Genomic DNA, 26,400 nt, shown 5'->3' on the forward strand with positions numbered 1-26,400 from the left:
CTAATGATGTATTAATATTTAAGAAAGGTTGGGAAAAATGATCCTGGCAATTACAGACCTTTTTGTCTGACCTCTGTAGCGTGCAAGACTTCAGAACAAATTGTGAAGAATAATAAAGTACAAAGGGATGTAAAGCAGTATGGGTTTACCAAAGGTAGCTCATGCCTGACTTCCTTCTTGGGAGAATGTCACTAAAGCATTTTACATGGTACTATATGGGAAGTCATTAGTTAATTTAGTGATGCTGGGGATCAGTACAGGAATAGTAAGATGGATGCAGAACTGGCTAAAGGGGGGAAGACAGTGGGTTGTGCTGAAAGGTGAATTAATGGACTCGAGGGAGGTTACTAGTGAATTACTTTAAGGATTGGTCTTGGGATCATCTTATTCAATTAATGACCTTAGCACAAAAAGTAAGTGTGTATTAATGAAATGTGCTGCTGCTATGAAGTTGGGAGGCACTGTCAATAGAGAGGAGGATTGGAACATTATACAGGAAGATCTGGATGACCTTGAGTAGTGGTGACTGAACTGGAATGGAATTCAATAGCACCACATGCAAGGTCATGAATTTGGGTCTAATAAGAATTTCTGCCAAAAGCTGGGGGTTCATCCATTAGAAGTGACAGAGGAGAGAGACCTGAGTGTGTGGGTTGATTACAGGATGACTGAGCCAGCAATGAGATTTGACTGTGAAAAATAGCAAATGCAATTCTAGTGTAGATCTGATGAGGCATTTCCAGAAGACACTGGGAAGTATTAATGCCATTGTACAAGGCACTCATAAGACCTCATCTGGAATACTGTGTACAATTTTGGTCACCCATGTTTAAGAAAGATTAATTTAAACTGGAACAGCTGCAGAGAAGAGCTATTAGGATAATCAGATGAATGGAGGGCTTGTTTTACCAAAACAAAAGCTTGGCTTGTTTAGTTTAGCCAATAAAAAAAAAGAGGGGGGGAGGTATGATTATTTGATTGCACTCTATAAATTTATCAGGGAGTACGTATCAGAGAGGGTGAAGAGCTATTCAAGTAAAGGGACAACATTGTCACAAAGCCAAATAGGTTTAAAAAGTCCACAGACCAATTCAGGGTGGAAATTAGACAACAGTTTTAAACCATCAGGGGACTTAAATTCTGACACAGTTCTTGAGAGGACAAATTGATGAGTGCAGTTGTATGATGGGGTTGCATGGGATGGGATGGGTCAGCAGCAGTCCTGAGGCTCACTTTTGGTTTATATCTTATGGTGTTACAAGCTCATACTTCAGGTTTTCAGCTGGTCAGCCAGAAGGGATCAGGAAGCGATTTTCCCCACAATGTACTCTAGGTTTTTTGTTTTTAAATCTTTTTCCTCTAAAAGCATCAAAAATGACCACATACATGTGGGCCAGGGCTCTGAGATGGCATCAAGCAGTCTCTTTCTCTGTTGCAAGGCTGACAGAGCCCGAGCATAGGAGCAAGAACCTAACTGATCACCAGGTCAGACTGGCAGTGACTAGGGGGAGGAAAGGAATCACAGTCACGGTCCTCATGTGGATACAGCATTTCCTGTTCTCAGGAATAATTTAGGCTCCTGGGGACTGCAATACTTTGGTCTACTTTCAGTTGTTGTATTTAGTGTGTAGGAGGGGGTGCTGACACTGTGATACACAGGAGGTCACACTAGATCCGATGGTCCCTTCTGGCCTTGAATTCTGTCTCTATGCTAGTGGATGGGATGCAACTGGATCCCTTTTCCAGGTTTATACCACCAATACAGAGCTCCTATATGGAATCTGTTGGCCTAAGGTACATGGATTTAAAAAGTGCTCCTTTATAATAATGTGGAAGACTAAAGTTCTGGTTCCCAGTGTGTGATAAACACAGACCTAACACATTGTGAACAACAGCATTACATAAAGGGTACTTGTTATGATCATGTCAAATGTATTTAAACAGAGCTTGCTTTTAAGATGTTAAATATTTTAAGCAGAAAGGAAAAAAAGTTCCTTTGGCAGGAAAAGTTAAGTTTCTTTCTGGTAGCATAAAAACAAACTATATTCTTGGCTAAAGAGCACGTTTTGGTTGTTTGCTTCTTTTGAGGTGGTGGGAACTCTAAAATCTTGAAAAATAATTGTTCGGGTTTAGATGAAAAAGTGGACATTTCAACATTTCTAACAGAACAGGCATTCTGAAAAAAAAAACTTCAAACCATTTTGATTAGTAAAATAAAAAAACTGAACTGATTTTGAGTTAACAGCTTTTACTCAGAGTGAAACATCTTTCTTTCTTGTTAATGAAAGTTTAGCACTTTTAACAAGAACATTAGATAAGCACTCACTAAAAACTAGAGAAGCAGCTGTTCAATATCCTGGTGCTAGCTTGGAATAATTTTTCCAGGCTATTTTATTTTCTTGTTAAAAGCATCAAACTGTTTCATATCAACCCTTTTGAACACAAAAATAAGTTATTTTACTACTAATTAGAGTAACAGCAGTTTTAACAAAAAGAAAAGTAAAATAAGCCAGGCGAACTATGGAGTCAGCCAGAGGAGCTGCTGGAAAACACCAAGACTTAGGTAGGTGACTGAGGAGATGGGAGCCTCCTTGGGCTGCAAAGAATTTTATACAAAGTGGGTTTGTGCCTTTTGGGTTATTTGGCATTTAAAGAGGGCCTACGTTTCCTTTAAGGTCAAGAGCCTTTAAGCTAGGAAACATGAATTTAAGCCTCCATAAGCTGAAGTATTGTTGCTTGCAAAGGTGGGAGTTGAAGGTACAGTTATGAGAAATATAAGCCTAATTCTGTGAATAACTGCATGTATGTATAGAAGATATAAACCAATATTATTTTCAAGTGGCACAAACTGAACAGTTAGTTTTCTTAAGGCAACGAGAGCAGCCTGATGGGAAAAGAAGTTCTTTGAATGGCCTCTTCACAGGGATGTGCAACTTGCTATCCATGGCAAAATGAGCTGAGTCCATCGTGAAGAACTCAGGTTACAGATTAACCTTAGTTTCCCAATTTTCCATCTTGCTTTCTATCATGATCATCGCCCTATTGTGTTGACTCTTCGATGCAGTATTGTCATGGAACAAAAACACCACCATGGCTCCATGCTACTATGTAGGACAGGAAATAAGACAAGTTCCACTCTGATGAATGTTTTTAGTAGCTCATGAGAGGGGAAAGTAAACACACAACAGAAAGCCTTAAGTTTTACATCATCATTTAAGTTATACATAAAAGGTGATTTACAAGTTTATGCAAAATTAAAAAAAGAACCATAAGATTAAGGATGAGAGCTGGTATTTCGTTTTTAAAACACCCATTTTTGTTCATCTGTATTTATCAAAACTAAAAAAAAATCACATATGAAGCAGTATCTTTATAAAATATGGAGAATACCAATATTTAGTTACATAGCCATGATCACTAAGTGCAAAGCAAAACACAAAGTGGAATGTTAATCATGCCCATCCACATCTTCCTTCCTCTTCAATTAGATGCTCATAACACACTGTATGAACTGAAAGAAAACAGGCATCCATATTAACCAAGCAGAGCGGAACATGAATAACCTCCCCCTCCTCCCCACATTGCTTGAAATGCTCTCCACATATACTCAGGGAGCCACGCCCAAGGGAGCTACCAGAGCAGACTCCCCCTCCAAGGGACATGAGGGTAAGCTTAAAAAAGCTTACAAGGGCATGAGAGCTTCACTGAGGGGAGGACAAGCCAAGCCAGAGGAGTGAAACAGAAACCTAGGTATGCCTGGATCCCAGCCAAGAAAGCACATGATATTTTGAAGATCTATAACACCTACTATTTCTGAGGGAGGAGTGACGAGCATGCACCAACATGTTTTTTCCCTCCACAATTGGTCAGAGGGGGAGAGCAGATGGGAAGAGACAACTTTCTCAATGCCTATTCTATTCTTGGGCTCTCAGCTATGATAGTAAATAAGGGTGCCAATTGTAATAGTCTTCAGTGTAATGATTTTTTGGCTCCAGTCCTAAGTACTTTTTCTTTCATTACAATTTTAGCTAGGTTGGAGTAAACAAATATCTGAGGTGCACTTACATCATCATACTGGAAATTCACAACACCCTGCTGGGCTGTATCCCTTCTTCGAAAACTGTCTGCAAAAATATATAAAGAATTGTGTATTACTGGAATCAATGGAAGCACTGTATTTTATCAATACAATGAGTATTTAGATGCTATCTTTCTGGTTAAAACTGACCCCTCCTTTATTACTAAGCTGCATTTGCAAAGAGAACAAAAAAAATCCTCTAGTCTACTTAAAATTTGCTGCTTATAAGCACTGCTCAGTTGGCACAAGGTTTTCAAATGCCAGTTTGTCCAAAGGTCAGTTTTTCTTCTCAGCAAAGACCTGGAGACTGGTTTTGTGAGCATTAATAGGTCTCTTGCTAATGCTGAAGAGCTCTGATGCCATCAAATAATTAACACTCTACACCTTCTACTGTGAACACGTGTTCTGCGGAGTAGGCTCTGGCCCTCTTATAAGTGCACTATTCGCTACTGGCGGAAGCATTGTGAGCAGCTTTCTTATACGACAAGAGCAAGATGGGAGGGAAGAGCTGAAGAGCAATGGAGAGGGTTTTGGAGAAAGGGTGACAGCAAGAAGTGAAGGGGGAGAATGACACGAGAACAAACAGAACATGGCAGAAATAAGGAAAGAGGTGGGGAGACAATAGATGAGCTCAGACAGGAAGAGACTCATGCTACTGTTGAATCTCCCAAGATGGTAATTCCTTTGGTTCTTGGAATTTTTCCACACACTTTTATGATGCTGAATAGTTGAAGAGACTTCTGGTCTGGCTAACAAAACAATCTTTATACAACTGCTATGGTTATGGAATGTGGTATAGAAGTTGTTTTCCCTGAAGTGATTAAGCTCTTTCAGAAGAGGACAAGTGGGAGAACTTTAGTAAATAATATACGGTATCAGCTCTGACTGAAAATGGCTAATCTGCTGTAGGAAGAGTCAACTCCTGGGATTAAGAAGTTAAGGTTTTGAGATACCTTAGATTAACCTGATTTCATAAAATAAAAATGCATTACCAGATGCTTCTCTATAACATACCAGTGAGAGCTCTGAGTTTTACACAGCAGGCAATATAATCATCAAATGTAATCTTCCCATGGGTGCTGTATCGTTTTGCGACTGCAGTCACTGCCTGTGGGCTCAACCTAAATCCTAATTTAAAAAGTCAGGAAAAATAGTGAAATGACAACCAAGTTACAGAGATCTTCTTTATGGGAAGATTTGTGGTGTGCCAGTTAATGCAAAACATTAAGTTATGTTGGGAAATCCCACCAAGTCAATGTCATGATATTAGAAGCAGGGGAAATTTCAACAGCCAGTAATAGGGAAGTTTCACAATTTACCCATAGTTGTCAAGGCTTTCTGCAGTTCTTGAGGATCCACTGTACCACTTCTGTCACTGTCAAAACTTATGAAGTGTTGTCTCCACCCGTTCAACACAGCCCAGAGCTCTTTAAATTCATTGAATCCCAATGTACCAGACATATCTCTCTGAACCATGGCTAAGGAAAAACTGTTTAATTTCCAAGCAAGTGCTAAATATTCCTCAATTAGGATCTGTATTTAGTCATGCAAAATTGAAATTCATTTACTTAAGTTTGGGAAACAAAGGGTATCTTTTTTTTTTTTTTTCATTGTGCTAGTGTGACCCTCCTCTAGAGTACAGAACTATCCAAGAGCTCAGGCAGACAGAATACTTCTGGCAAAAAGTCAGCAATCAGAAAGCCAAAGGTGGTACTCCATCCATCTGAAAAAGAAATACAGCATCATCTCTCTGGTGCTGTACTGCTTCCATGCATTTTCATCATTAGTGTGCAGCTGTAACTTTGTCCAAACATCAGACAAGCTAGCAATAAAATAAAGGCTTGTGCATATACTAGTATTTGATATCCTAAAAATAAGAAATTTGTTTTGCAGGTCATGCATGAAGAGTAAAATAAGAAAGTTAGAGCCCTGCAAATCCGTGGATATCTGCTTTATATCCGCAAATGCAGTTGTATTGTTTATCATCTTTGCGGACTGCATGTGGATCCAAATTTTATCTGCGCAGGGCTTTAACAGTGAGACACGGTGATATGGGTGTGGATAAATATAAAATTAACTATTGTGGATACAGATCCAAATTTTTGTATCTGTGCAGACTCTAAAGGTAGAGGACCAGAGAACCATAGGGGAGTTCATCATCTAAATATTTTGTTGGGGCGACCCTACAAGTCCTAACGCCTCTTATTTTTATTTCTGATCATGTCTTGCAGCAAAGCATTTGGAATATTAGTTATAGTTCCAATAGTGTACAAAAGAAATCAACCGTCCTCTTGTATTTTTTCCCTTCTCGTTCCTTTGGCATTTTGATTTAGAAAATGAAGGAATATTCTGTCAGTCACAAAAATCAACTATCTGCATGCTAAATATCAAGTGATCTATGAGTGCAGGGAGTACCAATTAGTCACATCAGTGCAAAGAAATTTTATAAATGAACACAGTAGAACCCCTCTTATCTATTTGGTATTCAGTTCATAATATCAAACATCTCAGAATTACATAGGTATAATGCATAAGTTAACTGTTCATAACAAATGTATACAGTATGCTTGGTTGTTGTGGGTTTTTTTGAGAGAGAGAGAGAGAGAGAGAGAGAGAGAGAGAGAGAGAACTGCCTCCAAACCCTAGTCTTGTCAAACATGTGTAGCCACTTGAATGCTGGCTAAAGGACTGAAGTCACACTCTGTGGCAGAAAAAAAACTTGGCCAGCAAAAGAAAGAAAAGATTAATATCACCCATTATTCATAAAATGGATGTTCATAAAATAGGGGTTCTACTGTAGCTAATCCTCCCAATTCCAGTTGTGTGTTAGAGCTATACTACCTTGGATTCTCTTCCATGGAGATTTTCTACTTAACAACAAATAACTAGCAACTCATTTTGCCTAAAGGCTAATGTGTTTAAGAGCACTTCAAGCCAGAGCTTTCACATTAATGCAGTTATAGACAGGCCTGATAGCACCACATATTAAGATTGCCTGACCCTTTCCAGTATAACATGCTGTTTTCAGTTACTTATAACTTTGCCAATCTTTAACCATTTGGTCTGAAATTTTCCAAAACAAAAGCCTGGAGAATTTCAGCCATTTCTGAAAATGAGCCTAGGGAAAAATACATCATTTTGTCCATTATAACAATTATGACAGACGTTTCTTTGAACAGCTTTAATGTCCCCATGCTTTGAAATAGGGACTTGAAATCTGGCATGTGCATGGCCTTTGTGTCAGAAATGTGTCTTTTGGCATCCCTGTCGAAAAACTGCCCAAAACATGGGAAAATATCACAGTTCATACAAGTTCAATAGAGACATCTTAGACTTTAGCAGCTAACATTTCAAGAATAAGTTATCCAATTATGGGGCTTCCACAACCTCCATTGGAAGCTTATTCCAGAACTTAACTACCCTTATAGTTTGAAAGTTTTTCCTAATAGCTAACCTAAATTTCCCTTGCTGTAGATTAATCCCACTACTACTTGTCCTACTTTCAATAGACGCAGAGAACAATTTATTACCATCCTCTTTATAACAGCCCTTCCCTTAACATACTTGATTATTGATACCAGGTTCCCTCTCCCATTCAGTCGTCTTTTCTCAAGAGTAAATGTACCTTTCCTAAGTATAGTACTTTGCACTTGTCATTACTGAATTTCATCTTGATTTCAGACCAATTCTCCAACTTGAGGTCATTTTGAATTCTAATCCTCTCCTCCGAAGTGCTTGCACTCTTCCCACCCTGGTCTCATTTCCAGATTATATAACTATATGCAAGTAACTAATGAAAATATTGAATAGTACTGGCCCCTGTGGGACTCCATTAGATACTCCCTCCTGGTCTGACAGCAAACCACTGACAACTGCTCTTTGGGTCTTTCACCCATATTACCACGACGGAATTTCTATTTTCAGTTTGTTAAGTTCCCAGAAAAGCATGCACAAATTACATTAAAAGAACATTATGAAGGTTGTAAAGTCAAGCACTCAAGTCAGGAAATACCAGAATAAAGTTACCCTTGCCTAATTCAATACCCAGGATAAACTGTGCTCACTTAAAGCATGTCTGCACTGCAGTTAGACACCTGTGACTGACCCGTGCCAGCTGATTCAGGCTCATAGGGCTCAGGCTAAGGAGCTGTTTGACCATAGTGTAGACATTCGGGCCGAAGCCCGAGCCCTGGGACCGTCCACCATCATAGGGTCCTAGAGTCCAGGCACCAGCCCAAGCATCTACACTGCAATTAAAACAGTCAATTAGCCTGAGACCCACAGGCCAGCTGCAGGCTTTTAACTGCAGTGTAGACTATACCCTTAATGAGCAGCTATTCAATACTTTGTTTTCTCCTCATTGTTCACTGTGTTGCTTCATGCCCTGTTTACTGTAAACTATCTAAACCTGCTCTGAATACAGTATTATCCTCATGAGCTTTTCTATGGCACTCATTACTACAGTACTGGAGTGATTCACTAAAGTTAATGGCGGTGATCTGCTCATTTTACAGGTGGGGAACTGAGGCAAAGAGATTAAGGTCAAAAGTATCCACTAATTTTGGATGCCCAATCTGAGACATCCATGACCTGATTTTTCAGAGTACTTAACATTATTTAGCACTTCATATGTTCAAAGCAGTTTCCATTGACTACTTTTGCATCTGTTAGTGTTCAGCACTTTAGCAAATTCATCCTCTGGGTATCAATTTGGGCAGCCAGAAAATGAGTAACCCATGATTAGTGACCATCTGAGAAGAGTTGGTTTAAAGCAACATGCCCAACACAGAGGAACTCTGTGGTACAGATGAAAGGATAGAATTCATTTCTCCAGGGCTGCATTCAAGTGTCTTTACCATGACACCACTCTCTCTTCCTGCAATCCCCTAGCTCACTCACTACACACTTTCCACCTTCTGCAGGATGCTGCCTTATTTGTTGCAGACAATAAGCCTGCTTCAATACACAAGCCTCAATTCCTTCCCAGAGTAGGTCCATTCTATGCACTTAATGAGATAGGGTCCTGTAGAAGAAAGTATTACAAGGGGCAGAATTAAGATTGCCTGTGCAAATTAATTCTGGTATTTCTTAATATAGGAGTGCTTGATTTTGCAACCTTAATGTTCTTTCAGCAGTTTCCTTTTGTAATATTTATATAGTACACACAAGACAAAGGATACATCCAGCATAGAAACCATGAGCCTGCACGTCTCTAGGTTGAAAGCTGTTTAAATGAGGGGGAAAAATAGATTAGTAGCAGTAAATATCAATTACTGACTTCTCAGTTTGGTTTCATAATATGTACAGGAAATAAGACATCACTCCCATTGGAAAGCTGCAGTCTTGCAATTAGCTATCTCACTCTGATTCCAATAAAGAAAAGACCTTCTATTCTAAGGTGGGTGGTGCTAGAGGTGGTTATTTTAGCCTGTTATTTTTGGAATCCAGTCTTAAATTACAAATGAGACAAATTTTTGTCAATCTCAACTCATCTAAGCTTTTGGCTACATCAAAATGGGCAGTCTGATCAGGACAGCCTGGACTGGAGTCAAACTGTTGGAATACAGAATGTTTCACATCTAGACCATTACTGGTGGCTTTCAGCTCCACTCACAACACAAATTTAACTTTGTGGATACCATATATCAGGTACTTGGATCATCAAGTCTACTCATAGCATTCTTTGGTGAACATCAATAGATGCATGCGGGTGTCACTTTCTTAAATGTGTTAACACTGTATATTTTAATATTTTATACATGTTATCAAACTAGTTTATTTTTAACTTCTCAAAAGCTTGACACAGAGCTGTTTTCTTGCAGTCTGATCACTAGCCTTTAACTGCGCTTTAAGTTGTTTTGTTACTGTAAGTACAAGGCTTTAGACACCATGAATGTGTGTCAACTCTGCAAAGTGACTTTTTGTGAAAAATGGCACATTCTTACAAAACAGATCTGTTCTTGGTTGATTCAGAATTCGAACTGCTTGCTTGAGAATCCACACTAATCTTATTAGTCTTGCTGCATGTCAGATTAGTTAAGAAAACTTGGTACTTCATTTAGAATTTATTTTCTAAGAGAAATGGGGCTGCACAGGTTTAAAGGAGGGGAGAATTTGGCCCACACAATCTTCATTACTGCTGATGATGCAAGCAGTGGAGGTGGGAGAAGGATGGGAGGCTTGACTTTCAGATCCCAAGTTAAGTTTCCAAACCAGGCAGCAAGAAAAATCTTTATTTATAACTGTACAAGTTAGAGCTGGATTCACTGAGAGGAAAACATGGAATCACTCTGCTACTTTTATAGTACCTTTTCAGAACACAGCTTCACATTAAAATATCTGTGCATTTGTTTTCAATTTCAAAAGTCAGTTGCGTGAACTTTAAGTTTAGGAAAGTCTAAATTTAACCTCACTACTTTCTGTCTGTAGTGTCTAAAGAGCATCAACCCAGATTTGTAGTCGGAGTTGTAGCCTTCACTCCAGATTTCTTTACTGCTCAGGATAAAAAATTAAAATATAATGTTGGGATATTCTACAGAAGTTTTCTCATTGTAACCACCTACTCAGGGTTGTAAACCCTCCAGGACTGTCCTGGAGTCTCCAAGAACTAAAGATCAATCTTTAATTAAAGATTATGTCATGCAGTGTAACCTCCAGGAACACATCCAACAAAACTGGCAGCCGTACACCTACTAAATATGCTTAAGTAAACACACAGGGCTCAACTCAACTGAAGGTAATGTCAGCTTCTGCTGTATAAGCCCTCTTATCTTTGTACGAAGAGTGTCATGCAGACAAGATCAATATTAAAAAAGGTTACGTCCTAGGTAATCAAATTCATCTGTTTGACGTAGTAATCGATAAAACCTGCGTTACTCAAACAGCTGATGTCAGGATTAGGTGTAAAACTCCTTCACTGGAGATTTTATAGAGATGAATATCTAGTCAAATAGATGTTGCCACTGAGCTGCAGAAAGACCACTTCAGAAATTAATGCTTAGAATTCTGAATTCTAAATGGTAGTGTGTAAAAGAGTTCATGTTTCAGGAGAGTGGCTGTTCTGAGTTAAAACGTACCCAACATCTGAAACAGACAGATATCTCCTAGACAGCCAAATACTGTAGAATGAAAAATCAACTAGATACTTAAGCCCCTGAATTCTGTGACAGACTTATTAGAGAAACTGTATCAAAAAGTCCTTGACTTGATCCTCTGGAAATCAAGTACTAAACACACTCAAGGAGCCATGGGCTTAGGGATGAAAAGAGAACTCAGACCTTCTCAATAAAAGGGCCTGTTCCAAGGGGACCTTTTATGCTGGTTTCTAATGGACTCTGTGGAAGGATATTGAATCTGGGTATGCACAACACCTAGTCCAACATAAATCTTAATTGTACATTGGAATATCACATTCACAAAATCTAGGGCTGTAAAGCAATTAAGAAAATTAATTGTGATTAACTGCACAGTTAAACAATAAAATACCATTTATTTAGATATTTCTGGATGTTTTCTACATTTTCAAATATACTGATTTCAGTTACAACAGAATTGAAAGTGTACAGTGCTATATTTTGCAATTCACCTAATACAAGTACAGCAGTGCAATCTCTATCATGAAAGTTGGACTTACAAATGTAGACTTATGTACAAAATAAACTGCATTCAAAAATAAAACAATGTAAAATTTTAGAGCCTGCAAGTCCACTCAGTCCTACTTCTTGTTCAGCCAGTCGCTCAGACTAACAAGTTTGTTTACATTTGCAGGAGATAACGCTGCCCGCTTCCTGTTTACAATGTCTCCTGAAAGTGAGAACAGGCATTCTCACGGCACTGTCGTAGCCAGCATCTCAAGATATTTACGTGCCAGATGTGCTAAAGATTCATATGTCACTTCATGCTTCAACCACCATTCCAGGGGACATGCGTCCATGCTGATGACTGGTTCTATTACAGTCCAAAGCAGCGTGGACCTATGCATGTTCATTTTCATATCTGAGTCAGATGCCACTAGTAGAAGGTTGATTTTTGATGGTTCAGTTTCTGTAGTTTCTGCATCATAGTGTTGCTCTTTTAAGAACTTCTGAAAGCACACTCCACATCCCGTCCCAATCAGATTTTTGGAAGGTACTTGAGATTCTTAAATCTTGGGTCAAGTGCTGTAGCTATCTTTAGAAATTTCATAGTGGTACCTTCTTTGCATTTTGTCAAATCCGCAGTGAAAGCATTCTTAAAATAAACCACATGTGCTGGGTCATCCAAGACTGCCACAACATGAAATATATGGCAGAATGCAGGTAAAACAGAGCAGGGGATATACAATTCTCCTTCAAGGATTTCAGTCACAAATTTAATTAACACTTTTTTTTTTTTTTTTTAAATCGAGCATCATCAGCATGGAAACATGTCCTCTGGAATGGTGGCCAAAGCAGAAAGGGGAAAACGAATGTTAAGCATATCTGGCAAGTAAATACCTTGCAATGTCAGCTACAAAAGTAGGACTGTTGCCAGCAGATCGAGGGAAGTGATTATTCCCCTCTATTTGGAACTGGTGAGGCCACATCTGGAGTACGGCATCCAGTTTTGGGCCCCCCACTACAGAAAGTATATGGACAAATTGGAGAGTCCAGTGGAGGACAATGAAAACAATTAGGGGGCTGGGGCACATGACTTATGAGGAGAGGCTGAAGAAACTGGACTTATTTAGTCTGCAGATGAGAAGAGTGAGGGGGGGATTTGATAGTAGCCTTCAACTATCTGAAGGTGGGTTCCAAAAAGGATGGAGCTAGGCTGTTCTCAGTGGTGGCAGATGGCAGAATAAGGAGTAATGGTCTCAAGTTGCAGCAGGGAAGGTCTTGGATGGATATTAGGAAAAACTATTTCACTAGGAGGGTGGTAAAGCACCTGAATGGGTTACCTAGGGAGACGGTAGAATCACCATCCTTAAAGGCTTTAAAGGACCGGCTCGATAAAGCCATGGCTGGGATGAGTTAGTTGAGGTTAGTCCTGCTTTGAGCAGGGGGTTGGAATAGATGACCACCTGAGGTCTCTTCCAACCTTAATCTTCTATGATTCTAAGAGTGCATGATTATCTCTTATAAATGTAAACAAACCTGTTTGTCTTAGCAATTGGCTGAACAAGAAGGAGGACTGAGAGGATTTGTAGGCTCTGAAGTTTACACTGTTTTGTTTTTGTACACTGTTTGATTTCAATCACAACACAGAATACAATATATATGAAAATGTAGAAAATAATCCAAAATATTTAATAAATTTCCATTGATAATCTATTTAATAGTGCAACTAAAAATGCAATTTAATTGTGATTTTTTTAAGTTAATCACGTGAGATAACGGCAATTAATTAACAGCCCTAAAATTATCTAATAGTAATGTACCTGCTAGCCTAATTGATAACACAAAATAAATTTGGTGAAACGTTAGCAGTTCCAGATGAGCCAGTAGGAAGGGAGAAGGCAAAACTAAAATCTTTCTCTAAAGTGTTCTCTGGGCCAACTATTCCCTATGTCTAAGTTCTTGCAGCATAGTGCATATGACTCCAGAGTGGAACGTTTGGAAGCAGTTAGACTACTTTCAAAAAGAAATGTAAGTACTTTTTACCATGTGAACTTAATAACTATGCAGGCAGTACAACTAATGATTGTCTAATATGAATCAAATATAAACTGTCAACTTACGTTTATACCCTCCTGCTATGCCTGACTGGGTCAGACATCTTTGCAGCTCATCAGCATCTATTTGTCCATCCTTTTGAAAACAGAAAAGTAGGCCTGGAAGAGTTAGCTTTTCATCAGTAAATGTCAGTAAACTCTCACATCAAGATCCACATTCACTTTTAAACCTATGCATAGAACCTTATACAAAAAACTGGCTTTACCTAGCATACTAATTTCAATTTAATTTAAATTCACTCCAAATTTATTTTATTTGTTGATTCATAGAGTTTAAGACCAGCATGGACCACTAGATCATCTAGTCTGACCTCCTGTATGTCACAGGCTATTTAAATATCACCCAAATACCTCTGTTGTGCCCAATGACCTCAGTTAAACTAAAGCACTTTAATCGTCAGAAAACTGAACTGTTGCATGCCACAGGCAGAGAACAGGAAATACTGACATGTCATCAATGCCCCTGCGACAGCAGGGAATTCGTTGGGTGAAACAAGTCCAGATGATCCTACCAGGAGATCCATGCTGCGGAGGTGAAAAAAAACAGCAAGGTCCTAGCTGATCTCAGTTGAGGGAAAATTTCTTCTCAACCCCAAATGCAGCAATCAGTTTGACCCTGAACATATGAGCAAGACATTAGCAAGGCATCAGAGGATTCTCTGTACCAACTCAGAGCACCACTCCACCCAAACTGGTATCCCATCTCTAGTTATGTTCTATCTGATGCTTCAGAGGAAGGAGAAAGACATTCTCAAGAATACAAATATGCATGGGGAGGGACGACTCCTTCCTTACTCCTCAAGCATGAGATAAGATTAGTTGTTACCATAATATAGAACTAAAAGTGCAATGAGCTTGTTAAGGACAACATAGGCAGTCCTGGTTTAAAGATTTGCATTCTAGTCTCTATAACAGGACTCTACAAAACAAAATAAAACTACATCAGAGCACATACATCCCCACTTCCCGAGATAGACATTAGACTGACAATTAAAAAAAAGTTGGTTGGGAACAGTGAATTGTTAAGAGCAAATTAAAGCAGAAAGTAAAATATTTTAAAGGAATAAAACAGAAAAAATACCTATCTGCTCAATTAGGAATACGATTTCCTTCCAAAGCATCCCTCTCAAGGCCAGTTAGAGATTATGAACAACTGCCAAGTCAGGTAAAGCAATAAGCTGTCAAAAGGGGAGTTGGAATTGCATGTCACATTCCTCATACCCAGGATTAAAGTTCATAAAAAGTTCTAAAGTGCAATTTAACCTCATTCTAAGATTCAATGGTTTTTAGATGCAAATAGACTTGACTGATTCTAGAAGCATAAAGTACTAAAACATGAGTTGTTTTGTACTTGAAGCCTATCTAATTTTCCCCGGTATTTTCCTGGGAGTTTTTTATATCAAGTACATATCTAATTTAAGCCTGAAAGGATGGTAAACTGCTGACTACAGATGACATCCAGATAACATTATCTGAGAAAGAAAGGATACCAGTCCTCAAATTTATAACTATAGTACTTCCAGAAGAGACTAGTTGGGGGGGGGGGGGGGAACATGCTTATCTATCAACTCCAGATATACTCCTCTGAATATGTCCTGTAAATAAGTGGTTTTTATTTTAGCTGACATTTTACAAGGCCTGACAAAAGGCAATTGTACCTTTTGACCAATTAAATACACTGCTCCCCAACTTCTAGTATCTTTGGTCTTCAGGCCAGCTTTATAGACAGTGAATGATATACACTATTATAATACAGGTGGGGTAGAACCACAGGAAAAGTCCAGTATAAGAAATTCAATTACATCAAATCAGTTTAAGTGGTCAATCACGTTCTAAAATTCTTTAAATTAAGAATCAAAACAAGAAGCCAATAACTTGACAACCTGAAGATGTGAAGGAGAACTAAAAGAATGGAAATTGGAAAGAAAGCTATAAGGCAAGTCCTACATAAAAAAACCTTAACAGTCCAACTTTACATTAGACAAGGCGTTACAGACAAGCAGTAATAAAATGAACAGCTCCCACAGAGAGAAATTCAAGTCACTGAATGGAGATTCTGAAAAAAAAGTTAATGTAGTTTCGTTTTTTTTTAAATATCTAAGATATTAGCATTCATATGGTTTTCCCTTAATTAACAGTATAAATTCGACATAACACTCAAATTGATATTGCAGATGTACAAATTCATCCTGCAATAAATATACTGTGAGTCACAAGAGGCTGCAAGTGGAAAAAGGATGGTCAAACCAGTTTGAGATTCTATCAGAATTTGACTTGAAAAGTTAGGTGGGTTTGGCCTGTTAAGTATTTTCATGGATGGCCACGTGATACTACTTTAGTCTTGTTCATTTTATCGATTCAGGTCACTCTTTGCTTACACGTTTATTCATCAAAACGACCACTACAGGTAGATAACAGATTCTTCTTTAGCTCAGTAAGAAACATTTCTAAAGGTCTCTACTTTATTTCAGTGAAGAACCAGATTCTTCACAAATAAGCAGAATCCTTACATACGTACTTATTTGACTACCTTCATGTGGTTTGTTCTAATATCCTCATTTGTCTTTTTTGCTGCCAAAATGCATTGATTCAATAGCTGTGTATTTTTGAAGCTATTACACTTTAAGTGTCGTGTAGATTGTAAGAAGTCAATTATTGAAAGAGAATAGTGAAAAGGGAATAGAGAACAAGGGTACTCTGGGATCCTTAACTCTGAATGTCTTGACTTCCACAATTACACCCGTGAAACTGCATTAATGGGCTTCTGCAAATAAACCAACAATTAGATAGACAAGTTGTTTACTAGACAGTACACAGGATTTATTAGACAAATGACGAGAAAGATGTAAAGTCTATTTTGTCAGAACAATAAAGCCTCTAGCTCTAGCGAGCTTACTTGTTTAAAATACGAGTTTTTAAAATGGATTAGAAATTGTTACTTACAGGAATATATAAAAGTTTTAAAGACATGTGGATAGTACAAAATTACAGTATACCAAATCCTTAGAGTAATAAATAAGTAGTCAAAACCAGGCATAGAAAAATTAAGATGCAAATATCTTAAAAACAATAAAAATGCACACTTCTTCCTATACTCTGCTCGCTCTATCCAGCAAGCCACTCCAGGTAGTTCATGCCACCAGGTTCTGGTACTCCCATGTTCCCACATCTAGTGAAGCCATCCCCTTACATAATGACCTAATTCTTGCTAACATCTCCTGGCTCTTATTGAGGCCATCCATGCAGCTGACACTTCTAGTTGGATTCTTACATGACAAGTGATGGGCCCTCCTCACCCATGTGCACAGTTTTAAAGTGAGACAGCATAAACTCAGAACAGTATTTAATTCAATTTTGACTTGATTCCTCAGCTTGTCCTCACAGTTTCCAGTATTCAGAGTTTCAATATGCTAGGAAGTTCTGCTATACATACACCTCTGTGGCAAATACTGATGCCCAATATTTAAGTTGTAATACAATGAGAATAATTTTGTCTTATGTCATAACTTCAACCAAATAGTTTCTGATTTTTTTTTTGGGGGGGGGGAACATACCTGTCCAGCTACTGCAGCAAAATAACCATACAAAGGATCTTGAGTCTGACCATGGAATACTGGTCCTCCTGGAGCAGCTCCATACTTTAAAACAAGAAACAGATGATTTAGATAAAATTAATGCTTTTAGTTGACTACAATATTTGTAATCTTACATTTCAGCATCAATTCTGAGTGTCATTTTTATATACGCCTTCTCAAAAGGTGTACATAACTGCTTTAAAAGAGAGCACACAACTTTGGTGTATATACTTGCTACAATGTAAAGCAGGCCTACCTAAAATCTTACATTTGAGTCAGCCCAGTAATCTAATAGTAGCACAGAGTGCCTAAATTATTTGTACATGGCATCTCCATTACTGGAGGTTTGCAACCATGGTAGCCCATTTTTTATGATCCTCTGCAAATCTAGTCCTTTTGATCCACGCAGGATAGCACATTGTCCATCAAAGATCTTTTTCTGCGTTGTACTCTATCAACTTTCCCTTCACGTGGCTGTAAACATACATCACGCACTGCAAATTCAATCTTTCTTTTCACTAGCATTTGCTCAATTCTCTAGTATGTTTTCACTGGTTACACAGTCTATCCATGATATTTTCAGAATTCTTCTATAACAACATAATTCAAAGGACTGTAGTTTCTTTGTTTGAATGTCCATGTTTTAGAGCTGTAATGCAACATAGACTAAATGTAGGTTTTTAAGAGTCAGAATCTAGTCTTCAGATTTATACTCGTTCTCCTCAGATATTTATTCTTCCAGAATGTCTCTTTCTCTTGTTGTTCTGGTGCTGATTTCAGTGTAGATCTTCCATCTTCTGTAATGATGCTTTCTAAGTAGCAATAATTTCCCACTCGCTGTATGACTGTTATTCACTAGAATCTTGCATGTTTTCACAGGATCCTTGCAAACCACTATAGTTTTTATCCTGTCCACATTCAACTCTAAACCATATGTAATCTCCACTAAGTTCATCTGAAGGAGATCTGAATCAGCCACCAGCACGGTCAGTTGCATAGCAAATATGCCTAAATTAGGGAATCAAATTTATACTCAAGTTCAGGGGTGGGCAAACTTTTTGGCCTGAGGGCCACATCTGGGAATAGAAATTGCGTGGCAGGCTATGAATGCTTACAAGGTTGGGGTGTGGGAGGGGGTGAAGGCTTTAGTTGGGGGTGCAGGCTCTGAGGTGGGGTCTGAAATGAGGAGTTCAGGGTTCAGGCGGGAGCTCCAGGCTGCGGGAGTGGGGTACGAGCGATAGGGCTCTGGCACGGGGGGAGGTGGACTCTGGGGTTGGGCTGGGGATGATGATTTTAGCATACAGGAGGGTGCTCTGAGCTGGGATCGAGGGGTTTGGAGAGTGGGAGGAGGATGGGGCAGGGAGTGGAGTGTGGGAAGGAGTGTAGGCTCTGGCTGGGGGGGGGGGGGGGGGGGGCTGGGGTACAGGAGGGTGCGCCAGGCTGGGATCGAGGGGTTTGGAGGGCAGGAGGGGGATCAGGGTTGGGGCAAGGTGAGAGGCTCAGGCTCTGAGTGGTGCTTACCTCAAGCAGCTCCCGGGAGCAGAGGCATGTCCCTTCTCCGGCTCCTACGCGGAGGCAAGTCCAGAGCATAGGAGCTGGAGGGAGGCCATGCCATGGCTTCTGGGTGCAGCCCCCAACCCTGTGCCCTGCCTGGAGGGGGGCCATGCAGCTGCTTCCGGGAGCCACATGGAGCGGCCCCTGATCCTGCTCCCCAGCTGGAGCACCATAATGGGGCAAGCCTCAGATCCTGCAACAGCCTACCAGCCATAGATTGCCCACCCCTGCTCTAGTGCTGTGAGGTTCAAAGAATGCATGCTGCTTGACTGAGATGACACCACAAACTGCCCATCCTTAGGCATAGGCAACATAGGCAGCTGCTTTGGGCACCTGAAAATCTGGGGCACCACTGGGTCTTAGCGTCCACCCCCCTTGTTTTCCTATCCCAGTTCTGACCCTTCCTGCAGGCTGGTGAGTCTTCCTTGGGAGGGAATCTAGTAGTTAAAAGCGAAAAAGCCTCCAGCCTGCCAGACCTATTAGCACAACACTGAAACTGTAAAAGAGCCATTCAAGGGGCAATGAAGCCATTTAACAGGCATTTGCCAAACCCCAGGTATATACTGACAGGTTTCAGAGTGGTAGTCCTGTTAGTCTGTATCAGCAAAAACAAGGAGTCCTTGTACCTTACAAATTATTTGGGCATAAGCTTTTGTGGGCTAGAACCCACTTCATCAGATGCCCACAAAAGCTTATGCCCAAATAAATGTTTATACTGTCAGTTTCTGACTTTACTGACAAAAACAGTTGTGCATTAATGTAATATTTACAGAGAACATGTCAGTCTACAGGAGCTTAGTTTAAAATTTGCTTTAAAAATATTTCATTATTGTGCTGGTGAAGATTATAAAATCACATCTCTAAAAAACGCTTGCATAGACTTTTAGATGCACTATCTTCTTTAGCCTTAAATGTTTGGATCTTCAGACATACAGTTTTTAAAATAAATCCTTCAGAAGACCTCCTTTATCTAAAACACACATTTTAATTACTATAGTTAAAAAAAAATAGTGCTTCCAAGTCTTCCTGGTCTTTCTGTCCATCCCTTCACTGCCTCTCCCCCCACTCCCCACTGATGAGAGCCCTTAAAGGGACAACAGTCCTTCCCTTCCAGATAGCTGGACAAAGAGTTTCCCTAATTCTGACTATCTGATGAACTAGTTTCAAGAGAACCCTCCAGCACAACCAGTACCTTAGTAAGACATAAAATCCTTGTTATACCTAAAATCTTTGCAAACATTTTTTTAAAGTTGGTGAAATTTAATAAACATGTCTATTGTTATGGAGATCACACAAAGTAAATTAGTGTTCCCTTTTTCTGAAAGCAATGAACATTGTTATGAACACACTAAACCTCTCATATTAATTAATTAATAATGTCTTTGTTTCAGTGAGTTAAATATGTAGTAATCTGGAATGCTGGCTTAAGGTTTAAGAGTACACTTAAAATATAAATTCAGCTTAGAAATACTAATTAAGAAAACGTAAAACAGAGAAGAGCTGCATCATGTATTCCATTATATGTAATGTTGTATTCAGCAGGACAGCTGACTCACCCTTACTACAAAGTTTTTTTGCAAATAAGGCCTGGTCTACACTAGGGCAGAGGTGTCGATGTAAGATACGCAACTTCAGCTACAGGAATACCGTAGCTGATGTCGAAGTATCTTATTCCGACTTACCTCCCGTCCTCACGGCGCGAGATCGATGTCTGCGGCTCCCCCGCCGACTCCACTATCGCTGCTCACTCCAGTGGAGTTCCGGAGTCAATGGGGAGCACATTCGGGGATCAACATATCGCGTCTAGATGAGACGCAATATATCGATCCCCGATAAATCGATCGCTACCTGCCGATATGGTGGGTAGTCTGGACGTACCCTAAATCTCTGACAAACTTCAGGGCATATCAAAAAACCTGTGACTAACATTTTTCATTCCCAAGTTTTAGTGCTTTTAATTAGGTATCTTCCTTCCTCATGCAGAATTGACATGGAGAGGGTATGAGAGTCTCTGTGGGGAACTGTGACTCTCCGCCATAGTGAGGCAGGCCGGGCGTCTCATTATCCTTTGCTGTCTTGTCCCTCCTCCCCCTACCCCACCAGGCTGTGAGCTTGGGCTGCCATCGGGCATAGGAGCACCAGTTTAATAATACTGCATAGGGCCCCATAAATCCTAAGGACGGCCCTGACCACAAATTATTAGTATTAATTTGCTTTAGAGCAGGGGTGGGCAAAATAGGGCCTGCAAGCTGGATCCAGCCCCATGTAATATTTCTGTCTGGCCTGCCAGGCTCTTTGGCTGCCCCCTGGCAATCTCCAGGTCGCTAAAAGTCCCATGGCACATCCTGTATTTCTGTAAATAATAGAACTATAGAAATGGTGAAGATGTTTTCAGCGTGCTGGTGTTAACCAAAGTCACTGAAATCAGTGATAGTGGTAGATACCTAATACCCCAGAAAAGCAGCCTACTTGATTAGAATCCCCTCCCTGCTCCAGCAAATCCAGTTCAAGATATATTCTTCCATCATCCTCAGCAGAGGTAATAGCATATTATACGTATCCTTTGTTAAATAAAATTAATTTAGCTAAAATCAAAGCTCTGGTTAAAATGTTAACTAATGTTCAATTCATTCAATTCTCTAGTATGTTTTCACTGGTTACACAGTCTATCCATGATATTTTCAGAATTCTTCTATAACAACATAATTCAAAGGACTGTAGTTTCTTTGTTTGAATGTCCATGTTTTAGAGCTGTAATGCAACATAGACTAAATGTAGGTTTTTAAGAGTCAGAATCTAGTCTTCAGATTTATACTCGTTCTCCTCAGATATTTATTCTTCCAGAATGTCTCTTTCTCTTGTTGTTCTGGTGCTGATTTCAGTGTAGATCTTCCATCTTCTGTAATGATGCTTTCTAAGTAGCAATAATTTCCCACTCGCTGTATGACTGTTATTCACTAGAATCTTGCATGTTTTCACAGGATCCTTGCAAACCACTATAGTTTTTATCCTGTCCACATTCAACTCTAAACCATATGTAATCTCCACTAAGTTCATCTGAAGGAGATCTGAATCAGCCACCAGCACGGTCAGTTGCATAGCAAATATGCCTAAATTAGGGAATCAAATTTATACTCAAGTTCAGGGGTGGGCAAACTTTTTGGCCTGAGGGCCACATCTGGGAATAGAAATTGCGTGGCAGGCTATGAATGCTTACAAGGTTGGGGTGTGGGAGGGGGTGAAGGCTTTAGTTGGGGGTGCAGGCTCTGAGGTGGGGTCTGAAATGAGGAGTTCAGGGTTCAGGCGGGAGCTCCAGGCTGCGGGAGTGGGGTACGAGCGATAGGGCTCTGGCACGGGGGGAGGTGGACTCTGGGGTTGGGCTGGGGATGATGATTTTAGCATACAGGAGGGTGCTCTGAGCTGGGATCGAGGGGTTTGGAGAGTGGGAGGAGGATGGGGCAGGGAGTGGAGTGTGGGAAGGAGTGTAGGCTCTGGCTGGGGGGGGGGGGGGGGGGGGCTGGGGTACAGGAGGGTGCGCCAGGCTGGGATCGAGGGGTTTGGAGGGCAGGAGGGGGATCAGGGTTGGGGCAAGGTGAGAGGCTCAGGCTCTGAGTGGTGCTTACCTCAAGCAGCTCCCGGGAGCAGAGGCATGTCCCTTCTCCGGCTCCTACGCGGAGGCAAGTCCAGAGCATAGGAGCTGGAGGGAGGCCATGCCATGGCTTCTGGGTGCAGCCCCCAACCCTGTGCCCTGCCTGGAGGGGGGCCATGCAGCTGCTTCCGGGAGCCACATGGAGCGGCCCCTGATCCTGCTCCCCAGCTGGAGCACCATAATGGGGCAAGCCTCAGATCCTGCAACAGCCTACCAGCCATAGATTGCCCACCCCTGCTCTAGTGCTGTGAGGTTCAAAGAATGCATGCTGCTTGACTGAGATGACACCACAAACTGCCCATCCTTAGGCATAGGCAACATAGGCAGCTGCTTTGGGCACCTGAAAATCTGGGGCACCACTGGGTCTTAGCGTCCACCCCCCTTGTTTTCCTATCCCAGTTCTGACCCTTCCTGCAGGCTGGTGAGTCTTCCTTGGGAGGGAATCTAGTAGTTAAAAGCGAAAAAGCCTCCAGCCTGCCAGACCTATTAGCACAACACTGAAACTGTAAAAGAGCCATTCAAGGGGCAATGAAGCCATTTAACAGGCATTTGCCAAACCCCAGGTATATACTGACAGGTTTCAGAGTGGTAGTCCTGTTAGTCTGTATCAGCAAAAACAAGGAGTCCTTGTACCTTACAAATTATTTGGGCATAAGCTTTTGTGGGCTAGAACCCACTTCATCAGATGCCCACAAAAGCTTATGCCCAAATAAATGTTTATACTGTCAGTTTCTGACTTTACTGACAAAAACAGTTGTGCATTAATGTAATATTTACAGAGAACATGTCAGTCTACAGGAGCTTAGTTTAAAATTTGCTTTAAAAATATTTCATTATTGTGCTGGTGAAGATTATAAAATCACATCTCTAAAAAACGCTTGCATAGACTTTTAGATGCACTATCTTCTTTAGCCTTAAATGTTTGGATCTTCAGACATACAGTTTTTAAAATAAATCCTTCAGAAGACCTCCTTTATCTAAAACACACATTTTAATTACTATAGTTAAAAAAAAATAGTGCTTCCAAGTCTTCCTGGTCTTTCTGTCCATCCCTTCACTGCCTCTCCCCCCACTCCCCACTGATGAGAGCCCTTAAAGGGACAACAGTCCTTCCCTTCCAGATAGCTGGACAAAGAGTTTCCCTAATTCTGACTATCTGATGAACTAGTTTCAAGAGAACCCTCCAGCACAACCAGTACCTTAGTAAGACATAAAATCCTTGTTATACCTAAAATCTTTGCAAACATTTTTTTAAAGTTGGTGAAATTTAATAAACATGTCTATTGTTATGGAGATCACACAAAGTAAATTAGTGTTCCCTTTTTCTGAAAGCAATGAACATTGTTATGAACACACTAAACCTCTCATATTAATTAATTAATAATGTCTTTGTTTCAGTGAGTTAAATATGTAGTAATCTGGAATGCTGGCTTAAGGTTTAAGAGTACACTTAAAATATAAATTCAGCTTAGAAATACTAATTAAGAAAACGTAAAACAGAGAAGAGCTGCATCATGTATTCCATTATATGTAATGTTGTATTCAGCAGGACAGCTGACTCACCCTTACTACAAAGTTTTTTTGCAAATAAGGCCTGGTCTACACTAGGGCAGAGGTGTCGATGTAAGATACGCAACTTCAGCTACAGGAATACCGTAGCTGATGTCGAAGTATCTTATTCCGACTTACCTCCCGTCCTCACGGCGCGAGATCGATGTCTGCGGCTCCCCCGCCGACTCCACTATCGCTGCTCACTCCAGTGGAGTTCCGGAGTCAATGGGGAGCACATTCGGGGATCAACATATCGCGTCTAGATGAGACGCAATATATCGATCCCCGATAAATCGATCGCTACCTGCCGATATGGTGGGTAGTCTGGACGTACCCTAAATCTCTGACAAACTTCAGGGCATATCAAAAAACCTGTGACTAACATTTTTCATTCCCAAGTTTTAGTGCTTTTAATTAGGTATCTTCCTTCCTCATGCAGAATTGACATGGAGAGGGTATGAGAGTCTCTGTGGGGAACTGTGACTCTCCGCCATAGTGAGGCAGGCCGGGCGTCTCATTATCCTTTGCTGTCTTGTCCCTCCTCCCCCTACCCCACCAGGCTGTGAGCTTGGGCTGCCATCGGGCATAGGAGCACCAGTTTAATAATACTGCATAGGGCCCCATAAATCCTAAGGACGGCCCTGACCACAAATTATTAGTATTAATTTGCTTTAGAGCAGGGGTGGGCAAAATAGGGCCTGCAAGCTGGATCCAGCCCCATGTAATATTTCTGTCTGGCCTGCCAGGCTCTTTGGCTGCCCCCTGGCAATCTCCAGGTCGCTAAAAGTCCCATGGCACATCCTGTATTTCTGTAAATAATAGAACTATAGAAATGGTGAAGATGTTTTCAGCGTGCTGGTGTTAACCAAAGTCACTGAAATCAGTGATAGTGGTAGATACCTAATACCCCAGAAAAGCAGCCTACTTGATTAGAATCCCCTCCCTGCTCCAGCAAATCCAGTTCAAGATATATTCTTCCATCATCCTCAGCAGAGGTAATAGCATATTATACGTATCCTTTGTTAAATAAAATTAATTTAGCTAAAATCAAAGCTCTGGTTAAAATGTTAACTAATGTTTTAACCAGAGCTTTGATTCTAGTTAAATTAGTTTTATTTAACAAAAGATCAGTCTATTTACAGTCAGTTGCCTGAGCCAGCAGCTTTTTTTATTGCAAGAGGAAAGGGCGAGACTATGGGCTGTGATAGGGGCTTCTGGTGCGCCAGAGGCAGCAGCAAAAATCCCCTTCTGACCCTAACAGGAAAACAAAACCATTAAGCACCACAGGCTTGCTATAGAAATGTACTAGTCTGACTCATTCTTCTCCTAACCCCCGCAAGCTTGTAAGACTCCTACTCCAACCACTTTACCTTTGATCTAAGAACTGTTTACATGATTACACAAATGCTTTCAACAGGCCTAGGAACCAGTTCAGTCTGAACCATTTTAGAACTAGGGAGGGAACACACTGAGATCAAGCTGGGTGGCTCTTCAAAATCCAGAATCCTCCGCTTTTCTGGAGGGTGTTAGGGCCCGCGCCTTGCACCTGAACGCACCGAGATCAGTGCGGGGGGGAGACGGGACAAGGGCTCTAGTGCCGATGGCGCGACCGCCGCGTAGCCCCAGCGCTGGCAGGCAGGGAACAGGGGGGCGCTCCCCGGACGCCGGGACAGGGCCGTGCTGTTGCCGGGGGAGCGGGCGTTGCACGGATACTTGCGCTTTACCGCGGGCATGTGCCGGTCCGCCCGCCCGCCCGCCGTGTGGCTGGAGCACAGACCCCGCTGGCCGGGGGAGCCGAGCTCCCGACTACGTACCCCGCCCAGGCCTGCAGAGCGTGTCTGACCCCCGCACGCAGCGGGAGGGGGGGGTGTCCCCTCCCGGCCTTCCCCCAGCACAGCCCCCGGGGGCTCCTCTCGCCCCGCGGGGCTGGCGGCTCGTCCCAGCCCGGCTGCAAGGCCCCGGCCCGCGCTTACCCCGCCCTGGTAGTAGCCTCCGCCGGCGCCGGGGTGCCCAGGATACGCCATGTCTAGCGCGCCACTGTCTGCTGCCCCTCCCCCTCCCGTCCCTACCAGCTGCACCATAGGCCGGGCGGGGACGCCCGGGTCACACCATCATCCGGGTGGGCCCGGAGCAGGGCGCGCTACTTGCGGCACCGCTTCTCCCTTCCCCCCTGCGGGGCGTGAGCGATTGCGGATCGCTGAGAAGCTGCGCAGTTTGTTGCTCTGTTAGACCCCCCCACTGTAGGAAATTATCCCCTTTGGCTCGCTCAGAAGAGAGAGAACACCCCTCCGCTGTAATGGTA

General features: G+C 41.4%; 1 protein-coding gene across 3 annotated transcripts; it reads right to left on the reverse strand.

The window, feature by feature from the left end:
- Positions 1-3,136: 3,136 nt before the first annotated feature.
- On the reverse strand, positions 3,137-26,137 carry SRI (sorcin). Of its 3 annotated transcripts, none has more exons than XM_050939681.1 (8): positions 26,072-26,137; positions 17,324-17,407; positions 13,776-13,845; positions 9,259-9,302; positions 5,398-5,545; positions 5,093-5,206; positions 4,066-4,124; positions 3,137-3,511 (listed from the first exon to the last, which is right to left on the reverse strand). In XM_050939681.1, the coding sequence occupies exons 1-8, from the start codon at positions 26,120-26,122 to the stop codon at positions 3,485-3,487; spliced, it is 597 nt and encodes a 198-aa protein (XP_050795638.1). In that variant the 5' UTR covers positions 26,123-26,137; the 3' UTR covers positions 3,137-3,484. The 3 variants fall into 3 exon arrangements, with proteins under 3 accessions (XP_050795638.1, XP_050795639.1, XP_050795640.1); XM_050939682.1 differs by lacking the exon at positions 26,072-26,137 and adding an exon at positions 25,823-25,846; XM_050939683.1 differs by lacking the exon at positions 26,072-26,137 and adding an exon at positions 14,851-14,947 and having other exon boundaries at positions 13,776-13,868; positions 17,324-17,408.
- Between the last annotated feature and the right edge of the window lie 263 nt (positions 26,138-26,400).

Source organism: Gopherus flavomarginatus, chromosome 2 (assembly GCF_025201925.1).
Source record: "Gopherus flavomarginatus isolate rGopFla2 chromosome 2, rGopFla2.mat.asm, whole genome shotgun sequence".
Lineage (NCBI taxonomy): Eukaryota > Metazoa > Chordata > Testudines > Testudinidae > Gopherus > Gopherus flavomarginatus.